This window comes from Crotalus tigris, unplaced genomic scaffold (genome assembly GCF_016545835.1).
Source record: "Crotalus tigris isolate CLP2741 ecotype Arizona unplaced genomic scaffold, ASM1654583v1 scf7180000024475.591531, whole genome shotgun sequence".
NCBI lineage: Eukaryota > Metazoa > Chordata > Lepidosauria > Squamata > Viperidae > Crotalus > Crotalus tigris.
Genome location: NW_024100646.1, coordinates 195,703 through 208,442, shown reverse-complemented (window position 1 = coordinate 208,442; position 12,740 = coordinate 195,703). Strand labels below are relative to the sequence as shown.

At 53.1% G+C, this 12,740-nt stretch overlaps 1 protein-coding gene across 1 annotated transcript in view; it reads right to left on the bottom strand.

The window, feature by feature from the left end:
• The window catches only part of SHANK3 (SH3 and multiple ankyrin repeat domains 3), a 178,581-nt gene extending 167,478 nt beyond the window's left edge, over positions 1-11,103 (bottom strand). The window contains exon 1 of the mRNA XM_039333377.1: positions 10,511-11,103. Coding sequence (XP_039189311.1) covers positions 10,511-10,945 — 435 coding nt within the window. The 5' untranslated portion in view covers positions 10,946-11,103. The remainder of the gene's footprint in view (positions 1-10,510) is intronic.
• Positions 11,104-12,740: the final 1,637 nt, after the last annotated feature.

Below are 12,740 nucleotides of genomic sequence, written 5' to 3'. Positions count from 1 at the left end.
TTTCCCTTTATTTCTCCCAGGAACCTCCAGCACTGGGGGTCCTGTGCAGAGGCAGTGGGCTTTCCAGATAAACCCAGGCGTGTTTGTGCTACGGGATTCTTAAGAGCATGCCCAAAGATCAAAATAAACGTGGGAAAAGGTGCGTGGGCAGGGTGGTTGAAGGAAAGGCTGCAAACAGAAACACGACAGAGACATATGAAGATTGGGGTTGGTGCAAACTTGATTTAGCCTTCGATTTAGCTCTGCTTCCTCTGGTTTTCTGTTATCTCGGGTCCCTAGTATCTTCAGCTGGCTGTTTTTGTTCCTTTTCTGTGCTTTGCATAACGCTGCTTAACTCCCCAAAGGGAAGGGAAGGTGGGGACATATACATTCTTTTTAAGAAGAGACTGGACAGTCATTTGTCCCAAATGGTGTAGGGTTTCCTGCCTGAGCAGGGGGTTGGACTAGATGACCTCCAAGGTCCCTTCCAACTTTATTTATTTATTTATTTATTATTATTATCATCATCATTATCATTATCATCATCATTATCATCATCATCATTATCATTTGAATATAGATCATATGTATCTTTGCAACAGCCTTTTTTATTGAGTTACCTCATTTTCTCAAGTCCTGTGATATGCTAACACCCTCCTACCCCCTCATCCCAAACCACCAGGATAGAAATTGACCAGGTTTGGATGTGTGGCTTGTAAAGTTTTAGCTGATCTAGCTACACAGACATATGACTGGCCACCAGAGGGCAGTGAAAAGGCAGCATTTTGCTGCCATCTAGGGGTTGTTCAGATTTTGACCCCCTTGAATGTTTGATTCTGCCAGAGACAGAAGTAGCTGCGGGCTTGGAAGCAGAATGGAGAAAATAAGAAGCTGGGACAGACTGTGAATAACCCAGGATAACTCAGGGTTACCCTAACCAGAGACAAATTCCTTGTTTGTCCAATCACACTTGGCCAATAAAGAATTCTATTCTATTCTATTCTATTCTATTCTATTCTATTCTATTCTATTCTATTCTATTCTGTTCTGTTCTGTTCTATCTTAAATTCTTCCTGGCTGAGATACAGCAGTTCTCCCATCCTCTGAAACTTCGATTCCTGCAAAGTTCCTCATCAACACCTTTAAGAAAGCTTAGGGCCCCTAAAACCGAAAACCAGGCCAGGGGGAATGCAGGGGGGTAACTGAGTGATCCCCGGGATCCTCATCAGCCCCCTTCCCAGAGCCAGCCCAGATTGGAATTCCTGGCCCGGACCTGTCCATGGTCCTGATCGTTCTGCCATCTGCGAGAGCCCAGAACAGCCTCGGTCAGCATCTCTCCTCTGTTGGCTTCTGATTTATTTCTTTACATATTTACATGATTGGCCATCTACCAAGGCACTCTGGCAGCGAACAAAGATTAAACACAGAAGCAAAGTCACCATCCATTACAGGGAGAGGAGAAAAAAAGAGTTGATCCCTTTAAAAAAAAAACCCAAATAACTATGGAGATTCTCAGTCATCCAGGCCATGGTTGACCCAAAGGTACTTTTTCAGTTCTTCAGAACTGAAACAATGTCTTGGGTGAGAAGCGAAATGTCTTCAGGGAAATAATAAAATCCAGCTGCCTTTTGAAAAAGCACATTTGAGACCTCGATAACAACATGACAGATCTCTCTGCACCCGCATGGGAGCTTCATTCACAGCCTGGCCCGAATGTCCGGCAGATTAGCCAGGACCTTTTGAAAGGCCAGCAGTTTTGGAGTCGTGGATAGCTCAAGACAGAGGTCGTTCTACAAGAAAGGGCCCTCCTTCCCAGGAAAGAGCAGTGAGACCTGGAGCAGGCCAGGGTCTGGGCAGGAACCTCTGGATTTCTCCCTTGGTGTTTCTTGCCTCTGCAGTAAAGAGGGAAAATGGATAGTAACTCCACTGGCAACTAATTCTGGTCCAGGCTGACTTCTATGAAAGCCTGTTGCGATGAAGACAGCTACGTCTGCCAAAAATCTCGTTCCTCTGTTCCTCCAGGAAGAGGACGTCAACCTTCCACTGCTGCAAAGCCTCTGACCTTCTGGGTCACCCCCCCAACCTGGCTCTGAGAAGGTGGCTCTGTCCAGAAAGGAATCCCCTTTGTCAGCAGGCCGCCTGCAATGACCATCTGGGAACAGATGGCGGCTAATCAGTTCCACCATGTAATCCATTTGCTCCCTGATTTAGAGAGCTCGGTGCCAAGCCTTGGTGGTTCTGCCAGCCAAGTTGGCAGCTGAATCTCGTTTGGGCAGCTGCACCTGGACAGAAGAGAAGAGGCTGCAAGCAATGGAGAGGTCAAGACACTTGGTGGTCTTCTGAAGAATTATTTGTGTGGGGGGAAGGTTGTTGAGAAGGTGGCGGGGAATGAATAGAATAGAAAATATGGACTGGAATGGAATGGAATATAGAACAGAATAGAATAGAATAGAATAGAATAGAATAGAATAGAATAGAAAATATGGACTGGAATGGAATGGAATATAGAACAGAATAGAATAGAATAGAATAGAATAGAATAGAATAGAATAGAATAGAATAGAATAGAATAGAATAGAATAGAATAGAATAGAATAGAATAGAATAGAAAATATGGAATGGAATGGAATATAGAATAGAATAGAAATTATGGACTGGAATGGAATGGAGTGGAATAGAATAGAATAGAATAGAATAGAATAGAATAGAAAATATGGAATGGAATGGAATATAGAATAGAATAGAAATTATGGACTGGAATGGAATGGAGTGGAGTGGAATAGAATAGAATAGAATAGAATAGAATAGAATAGAAAATATGGAATGGAATGGAATATAGAATAGAATAGAAAATATGGAATGGAATGGAATGGAATGGAATAGAATAGAATAGAATAGAATAGAAAATATGGAATGGAATGCAATATGGACTAGAATAGAATAGAAAATATGGAATGGAACGGAACGGAAAGGAACAGAACAGAACAGAACAGAATAGAAGCTGGAAGGGACCTTGGAGGTCTTCTAGTCCAGCCCCCCGCTCAAGCAGGAGAACCTATACTGTCTCCGACGTGAGCTGCAGTGGGAGCTAGAAGAAGTCATTATTTATACCGTGTTTCTCAACCTTGGCCCTTTGAAGGTGGATGGACTTCAACTCCCAGAATTCCCCAAAGCCAGCTGCAGAATTCTGGAAGTTGAAGTCCACCTATCTTCAAAGGGCTTCTGGGTGGGAGGTAGCTAAGTCTGTAGGCCAGGTGCTCTAATGCAGGGTGTCCAACCTCAGCAACTTTAAGACTGGAGGACTTCAACTCCTCCCCAAAAGAGGACCAAGGGTCAACACTGCTAACATTGGCTCTTCCTGCTCTGACAACTGATGGAAATGCAGCCACTTTCTCTATTCGTTTAACGTGTTTTTTCTTCCTTGTGCTGCTGTGGGAACCCAAGGACGAGCAGACAACGTTTTGGCGGGCTGAGGAGCTGAGGAGAAAGCTGACCGCTTGAAGCTAATTGGGGAATGTGTTTTATGACAGGTTATTGGGGTGGAAATTGTACTTTGTTACTTTGTATGGGGGGGGGGAAGGGAATTTAGTTTTTGGGTTCAACTATGTAGTGCCGATACTTCATTTCCCGAATAAATGTTCTTTAAGGAAGAATTCTTTTGATGGGTTTCACCTGTCGGAACCATGACACCAGGAGGTGATGTTGGAAGTACTAGCCTTGTTTCCAGAGGACACAGTTTAACCCCCCCCCCCAATTCTTCTCTCCTTTTCTCATCGCACCAAGACCCAGACTCTGCCTTACAGGTCTCACTGCACACAGCTCCCAGTTCTCCTGATGAAAGGAGGGGGTCAAGTAAGGTCACAGAGCCTTGCCAGCATCCCTGCGAGGAAAGGATGGGGGATCTCAGGCAGCACTTTCAAAACGGAACACGTTGTTCCACAGTTAACAGAATAACCGAGTTGGGAGGGACCTTGGAGGTCTTCTAATCCAACCCCTGCTCAAGCTCTGTACCATTCTGGACAAACGGCTGTCCACGCCGGGCATCACTACACTCCAGAAAAACGGAGGCTTGAAGGTTAGCATGCTTTGGGTTTCCCTTGTTGGCTGTTCTGCCGTTTAATCTCTGGTCACAAAACTGGCACACGGGAAGCCCAGTTCACACGGCAGCACCTTTCACCGGGTTACCAAAATGCACCCCCAGGCAACGGGTTGACAATAAGCTCATCCAATGGGCTGGCTTTGCATCTGATGCGATGCCATGAAATGCCAGGCTAGGTCAAAAATACGGCAGTTCTGCTTCCCAAAGGCCGCCGATGCAGCTGCTCCATATTTCCCTGGCGGATTCAGTACTTTGTGTGCGTAAGGCAAACCCTTCGGAGCCAGCACTGTGCAAACAGGCATAGATACATGCTGAGATGTGTGTGTGTGTGTGTGTGTGTGTGTGTGTGTGTGTGTGTGTGTCAACAAGTCAAGATGGCGGTCCCAACCTTGGAATCAAAATCCAATCCCTCTTAGACAGATGCGTTGCGTTTGGGGAGGGCGGAAAAGCCCCCTCCCCTTTGCCTTTTGCAAGCGGAGGGAAACTTGCCAGCTGTTGCTCAGTGGAAATTTGTTTACTGTCAAGAAAAGCAGCTGGATGGGTTTTCGCAGGTGTCTGGCTGCCTCTCCATGGGAACGGGTGTTTCTGGACCCTTCTAAACTCCTTCAGATGCCTCGCTCTGCTTTTATTGACCTGCAGACGATAGATCTGGTGAGAGGCTCTGATGGCCCAAAGCAAAAACGGCTAGAATCCAGTCCCTCCCCAGCAACCCTCTGGAAGATGAATAACAGAATAACAGTGTTGGAAGCGACCTTGGAGGTCATCTAGTCCAACCCCCTGCTCAGGAAGGAAACCCTCTCCAATCTTAGACAAATGGCTGTCCAGTCTCTTCTTGAAAACCTCCAGTGATGAAGAACCCACAACTTCTGGAGGCAAGGAGTTCCACTGGTTAATTGTTCTCACTGTCAGGAAGCTTCTCCTTAATTCCAGGTTGCTTCTCTCCTTGATGAGTTTCCATCCGTTGCTTCTTGTCCTGCCTTCAGGCGCTTTGGAGAAGAGCTTGACTCCCTCTTCTTTGTGGCAGTCCCTGAGATACTGGAAGACTGCTCTGACGGAGACTTTGGTTTCTTCTCCCCACCATTGGGAGGATGTCTTTGCCTTTCTCCTTTCCTTCCCAGTCACGGCCTGCTGTGTTTATTTTGTTCCTGTTCCTCACTAACAACAGTGAAGTTGCACAGCCCGCCTGGGTGGTATATTTCTGGATGTGTTTCATTTTCAGAATGGCTTTGATGCCAGGAAGCAGATTGCATGCAACCACATGGATAACTACACAAGACTAGGTGTCAGGTTTTTCCGCTGGTCCCTCAAGTGGGGCCTGGAAAAGCCTCCTCTCTAAGCCCAAACATGGCGTGGCGATTGGTGGAGAAACAGGTAGCAGGAGATGCAGCTGAGGCCTCTGCTCCGGTTCTGCTGCTGCCCGAGTTGTGCCCGTTTCTGGGGCTGGGTGGCCCTGCTCATGGTTGCTCATGCTCTAGACGATTTGATTTTTGCAAAGGGCTCTGTATGCCCTTGAAGATGGTTTGGGACTCAGCACAGACCAGAATGTGGCAACCTAGAGCAGTGGTTCTCAACCTTTTTAATGCCGCGACCCCCAACCGGTCGTAAGTCGAGGACTACTCAACTGATCGTAAGTCAAGGACTACTCAACTGGTGCAGCACCGTTTACAGAATGGGACTTTTGGCGGGCTCAGCAGGGCAGAGACAGCCTGGACAATTCCTATTGGCTTTTGAAATCCAATAGAATTAGACTCTATTCAAGAGAGTCTATTCTATTGGCTTTCAAAAGCCAATAGAATAAAAGGGAGTAGCACAGCTAAGGAAAAGGGGGAAAAAATGGCGGACTGCATGGTTTGGCGACCCCCGTGAAATGGTCGTTCGACCCCAAATGGGGTCCCGACCCACAGGTGGAGAACCACTGACCTAGAGGATTTTAGGCATTCCACAGGACACTTAATAATAATAGTAATAAAATTGGAAGGGACCTTTCTAGTCCAACCCCCTGCTCAGGCAGGAAACCCTACACCATTTCAGAGAAAGAGCTGTCCAATCTCTTCTTAAAAGCCTCCATTGTTGGAGCATTCACAATTTCTGGAGGCAGGTTATTCCACTAATTAATTGTTCTCCCTGTCAGGAAATTCCTCCTTAGTTCCAGGTTGCTTCTCTCTTTGGTTAGTTTCCACCCATTGCTTCTTGTCCTGTCTTCAGGCACCTTGGAGAATAGCTTGACTCCCTCTTCTTTGGGGCAGGCCCTGAGATATTGGAACACTGCTATTATGCCCCCCTCGTCCTTCTCTTCATTAAACTAGACATATCCAATTCCAGCAACCGTTCTTTATATGTTTTAGCCTCCAGTCCCCTAATCATCTTTGTTGCTCTTCTCTGCACCCTTTCTAGAGTCTCAGCATCTTTTTTCCATCGTGGTGACCAAAACTGGATGCCGTATTCCAAGTGTGGCCTTACCAAGGCCTTGTAAAGTGGTATTACTTGTGTAGCACCATGGATCTTATCCCAAAGTCAACTGGACTTTAGTTCTGAAGAAGCTTCCTGGATCAGAAGCAAAATGTTTTCAAGGAAAAAATACCTAAGAAAGTCAAGTTGCATTTTGGAAAAGCACTTTTGGGACAAATGTGACCTGGATGATGGAGAATCTCCAAAGACATTTAACTGTGGATCTCACTAGGCTCCCAGATGGAATTCAAGGTGCTTGTCACCTTTGAAGTCCCACGTGGCACAGCGCCAGAAACCTGTAGACTGTTTTCAGCCAACGGTTTCTGCCCACCCCAGAGATCCAGCAGCGTGGAGGGCGATGCACCAGGTTGTACCTGTGAACGAATGCCATTCTGCAGGATCTGGGAGATGCAACTTCTCCTGGTCTGCAGAACGCTCCCCCCCCTCCGGAGAACTGCAGGACCCCCCCCCCCCACTCTGCTGGCCTTTTGGAAGGCCGTGAAAAACCTGCATCTTCTGTGGGGGTTAGGCTGTTTGGGGAGCCCCACACATTTCTGGGTGTTTTCAGGTGATAGTATTGCAATTCCTCTCAACTGTATTTTGTATGGCTTTATATCGGTTTTCATGAACTGAGTTTTAGGCATTGTTTGTGGATTGCCCAGGGATACGCACTTTCTGCACAACTGAATAGACAGATAAATACATGGATAAATGATAGGACTCCCTCGCAGGGCGACATTTGCCATTACCTTGAGACCTGCCCCCACCCCAAGACCCTCTCCTCTCTTAAGGCTTTGAGGCTACCGAATGCAGCTGGCAGGAAGGCCTGCTCCCTCCCCCGCTCTGCCAAGATCGGTCCAAGAAGGACCAATCAGACCGACATCCAACAGGGGCGGTTTAATAGTTCTAAAGGAAGCACAAACAGACTGAAAGGAAAGGGTCCTACCCGCTCCTCCTCCCCCACCCACCCACATCAGGTGGCCTGCCTCTACCTAGGGAGGCTCGGCTGTGCTGTCATGGCCACGATGACAGCAAGCTGCTTGAAGCAGTGCTCCTCTGATTTAAATTTATTATTGGTTCAGCCTGCTTCTATGCCACACAGGAGAAAGCCTGATTAAAGGAAAGGAAGAGCAGGGAGGCAGAACATCCGCTGGTGCTCCTTTGCACTGTGGTGAGGTGGGTCCCACCAGCTGGGCGGAGAGAAACCAAAAGGAATGCAAAAAGCCTGGACCGCCTGCAGAATTCTGAGCTTGCAGAAAAAGGGAGGAAGGAAGGAAGGAAAGATGGGTCCAGAGGCAACAGCCTCTCTGATGGGCAGCTCTAAAGGGAGGCTCCCTTCTCTCCCAAATTCCCCCCTCTCCCCCCCACCTCGGAAGGACCACCGGGGGTCCTGGAATTGTCCGGAGAAGAGCGAGGGGTGCCAGGAAGAGAATGGAAGGGGCCGGCCTCTTCAGAGGAGACCGAGCGGGACTTACAGGCCCTCGTCTGCAGGGACGACACCCAGAAGAAGGTCCAGAGCTCCCCTCTGCTGCTCCTGGGCCAGGCAGGGCACCTGGGAACGCCCCAGAAGAAGGAGACCCCCCCAGGCCCAGCTGGGTGTTAGAGGAACTTTCTGACGATGGGCAGCGGCCTAAGGGTGGAGCCCCAGGTGGGGATGGGTGCCTTCCCCTCCCTTAGGGCTGCCCTGCCCTGAGCAGAGAGGGGGAGCTCCTGGCCTTCAGGACCCCTGAAATCCAATCCTGGGGTCCTCCAGCCCCCTCCCCAGTCAGGTCCCTCTCTCTCCCTTTGGGGTTTGCAGGCCTTCTTCCCCACTGAGGGGTAGTGCTCCCCCCAGGCTGGGCAGCCACTCAGTGCAAGCAGGCTCCCCACGTCTGCTCCCCCGAGGAATCGGCAGGAGGGCTGAGCCCCTTGGCTCGGGAGAGAGGTGGCTGGGCCGGCCTAAGAGGACCCCCACCCTGTTCAGATGCTCAGCCCATCTCCCCAGATCTCCCCATCTCCTGTCCTGCAGTCGGCTGCCCCGGCCCACAGCCCCTCTGACTGTGGGTTTACGGGCAAAGTCCAGGAAGAACATCCAAGCGGTGCCAGAGGGGATCCTGGCCTACCTTGCAGGGTTTTCTTTGGGCAAAGCAGTAGAAACATAGGACCCCAAAAACTTCCCTGGGGAGGGTACTTTGACATCTCACTCCCCTCTCGCTTCTTCTCCAAAAGCTCTGCACCAGGACAGTGAGAAGCTGCCTCTGCCCAACCCCCCCTCCTTCCCCCCCCCAACGGGGACGGAGCCAAAACGTCCCTCTATCTAGCGACCTGGCAGGGCGAGCAGGGAGTTTTCCCCGTGGCAAAAATCAGCATGCTGAGACTTTGCCAAACCTCCCACGAACGAAAAGGCCTCATCACGACCGACCGCAGAGGTCCAGGGACTCGGCGGCAGGGTGGGATTCCTGCCTGCACCCCACAATTCACCCATCCAGGTGGAGCAGCTGGGAAGCGAGACCCCGGCCCCCAGCCCTGCAGACCCCGGCCACGTTGCCCACCCCTCTGGATTTTCTCCTCTGGCATTCAGCTTCTCAGCCCAGGCAGCTGACGGGGGAGCTGGGGATAGGCAGGGGAGGGAGGCGCAGGAAGACGGAGGTGGGCCGAAGGGAGCCCCTGGCAGCCCTGGCCGGGCTCTGCTCTCTGCCTACTGCCCGCATCGGGCAGGGCTGCTGCCGGGAGGCTGGGAAGGCGGAGGGGCTGCGAGGCTGCTCCTGCCCTGGAAGAGACCCTCGCACAGCCCCCAGGAGGCTGGAAGGGCAGGGCTCTCCTCCCCAATCAAAACCAGCAGGGAGCCCAGGCAATTGGGCCCCCACCCAGCCTGGGGGCTTCAAGATTTTACTCTCCCCGTCCCATCAAGCAAGTCTCTCCTCCAGCGCAGGTTCCTGGGCCCTTCTAAGGGTCTCTGCATTCCAGCCCCCAGCATTTGCTGGGCTGGTGGCAAGCGCGCACACACACACACACACACACACACAGCCTGTGAACAGCGTTGGCCCACAGAACTGGGGCTCCAACTTCAGAAGAGGCCCCAGAGACCACATCTCGAACCCTCCCTGCTTCCTGCCTCGAAGTTGAAGCCCCCCCCACCTCCCCCGGAGCTCTGCTTCCACCCTAGAGGGCCAGCCCCCCTGAGATGGAACTCCACCAGGCCCTGAGGAAGCCAGAGCGATGGCCTCACACAGCAGGGGCCTCTTCCAAGCCTCCCAAAGGCCCTCCGTGGCCCCCGATGCAACCCTCAGACCTTATAATGGGAACCACAAAACCTCTCTCCAAATTCTAGGCCAATCCAGATTACAAAACCCATCGCTCTTGGCCAGCATGTCCAGTTTTGTGGGAGCCTGGGTCAAAGGGACACAGCTGCCCCTTCTCGGACTCCTCTCCAGCTTCAACAACCAGCCTGCCCCCTCCTTTGGGGAAAGACCCCCGGGGGTCCTTAGGCACCCCCATGCTTCAGCCTGTTGGGCTCTCCCCTCCCACCTCGACTGCTCTAGCCTGCCCGTCGCTACCAAAACCCTCAGCAAGCAGCAAGGGGTTTTTTTTGGTGGGGGGACATCTCCGTGGATAAGCCCCCCCATTTGTGGCTAGGGCAGCTGATGCAGGATGCTCCCCCCATGCTTCCCATCTCTGGGGGCGGGAGGGGCTTCCTCTGCCCGCATTCAGGACCATCCCAGCCTCTGCAGAGTTGAGGGAGGAAGGCGGGAATCCCGGGGGGGGGGCTGCTGCGCCCCTTCCCCCCACCCCAGGACTGCAATTGCGTAAAAGTTTAGCCAGCAGCCATTCCACAGACAGCCGAGCTGGGGGGGGGGGCTGCGGCCGGTCGCCCCCTCCCTCCCCCGGGGCAGGGGACTTGCGCCCACCGGCTCTTCTGGGGCGCTGCGGGGCGCGCAACTCGGCCCGGGCGCAGCGCCCCAGGCGCGGCCCGCCGCTGTCCGCGGTGCTGCACGCCCGACTCACCGTTTGCTGGAGGTCCGGGATGCCGATGCGCACGACCAGGGCATTGGGCGCGGGCTCGTCCATCCGCCCTGGCGGGGGAGAGGCCGGCGTCTCGGAGGAGCAAGGGCCGGGGGCGGCGGGGGCGGCGGCGGGAGGCGTGATGGTATCATACAGGGTCTCCTCCCGGAGGCTGCCTTCCGCGCTCTCCCCGGGATCGCCGTTCACCACGCCGGACGGCGGCGGCTGCTGCTGCTGGCAGCGATGCGGAGACTGCTCTTCTTCCTCTTCTTCCTCCTCCTCCTCCTCTTCCTCTTCCTCCTCCTCCTCTTCCTCCTCCTCGTCCTCCTCCTCCTCCTCGTCCTCCTGCTGCTGCCGCCGCCGCTGCTGCCGCCGCCGCCGCTGTTGCTGCTGCTGCTCCGGAGACTCATGTTTGCCGCTGGCTGGACTGCGAGGCATGCTCTGTGCGCCGGAGACGCGTGCCTGTGCGCGCGCGTGAGAACGGGCGAGGGGGAAAGCGCGGGGAAGGGGCAGGGCGGCTAGCGGGCGCACATCAGCCCCTGGCCCGGGGGACCTGCCGGCGGGGGCAGAGGGCAGGGCGGCGGGAGGGGAGGGGGCTGCACACCGGCGGGCAGAGGGGCCGGCGGAGAGAGAGCGGGGGTGGGGGTAGTGGCAGGGAGCCCGGGGTCACGGGGTCCCATCCCAGGAGAAGGGAACACATAACACGGGCATTCCAAGCCCAGAGAATGGGAGGGAAGGACGGAGGGAGAGAGAGAGGGGGGGGAGAGAGAGAGAGAGAGAGAGAGAGAGAGAGAGAGAGAGAGAGAGAGAGAGATTGTTTAATAGTGGTCAATGACCTCCCCCCAAAAAAAACTTTTCAGATGTCCCAAAGCCCCACTCCAAAGGGAAAAATGGTCTGGGGTCCAGCCAGCAACCCCTTCCTTTTCTCCTGCCCCAAAGACCCTCTAGGTCAGTGGTTCTCCACCTGTGGGTCGGGACCCCATTTGGGGTCGAACGACCATTTCACGGGGGTCGCCAAACAAGGCTGTCCACCAAATTTTTACTCCTTTTCTTTGGCCACGCCCCTGGCACCCAGTGATGTATAAGTGGTTGGGGGTCACCACAACATGGGGAACTGTATTATGGGGTTGCGGCATTAGAAAGGTTGAGAACCGCTGCTCTAGGTCCATCCTCCCAGGGCCTTGAAGCTGGCAACGAGTCCTGCTGAGGGGCTTCTGGGACTCTCTTTCCTGAACCAATGGCAAGAGGTCCCACACCGCTTGGCCCCGCCCCCATTGCAGGGAGGACCTCTTTCACCTGAGCATCTGCTGAGGGCTTAACGGGGTCCTTGGGCAGCCACAGGTCTGGTCCGGTTTGGGGTTGGACTAGAAGACTTCCGAGGTCCCATCCAACCGTATTATTCTATATCCCTGTGCCATCGCCCATGGCATCCCTACCGCCTACCCTCCTTGGTTCTGAAACCTCCAACTCCAGAGCCCTTTTATTGCTCAGAGGGATGGGTCAGGGTCTCCTTTTGCAAGCTAGTCAGGCTTGCCGAGAAAGAACAAGCCAGCTTTTTTTTTTACACCCAACTACCTTTGTTGTATGAGTAATGTTGCATGTTGGCTTCTCGGTTAGATTTACAGCCTGGTAGGTCCCCCCCCCCCCGCCAGGAGCTCAAGGAAAACCCTTTGACCCTCCCTCTAGTATTGTGACCCTCACCGCCAGGCCAAACTCGGTCTCCCTGGGGCTTGCCATGGCCACCCAGCCATTCCTAAGAAAGGAGAATATCTGCAATTCCGGGTTGACGCGAGGGGTCCCTGCTGCCCCCTGAGCTTGGCGCTTTTCTTGCAGGCACCTCACGACCCAAATGAGGGCTGTGACCTCTAGTGCTACCTAGTTTGGGTCACGAAAGGTTGCAAGAAAACAGCCAAGCTCAGAGAGCACCAAGGACCCCTCTGTCTAAGCCATGGTTTGTAGCTCAGCACAATGGTAGCTTACTTAACCAACTTTAGCTGCCCAGAACCCCTCCTTAGGCTTAAAAGCAGGCCAGCCTCCACCGTGCCCAGGAGCCCCTCTGGGTAACTCCAAGCACATGCGAAGCGCCCCGGTCGGCACGGTGCCCGCCTGGAGAGGCTGCTTTTCATGCGCCCGCTTGCTCAGCCATCAACCCCACTGAAATTACATCCCAGGAATAAATCTGCCTGGCTCAAGCTGCTGGGCTGGATACAAATACCTGGCCTTTGTCAACTCT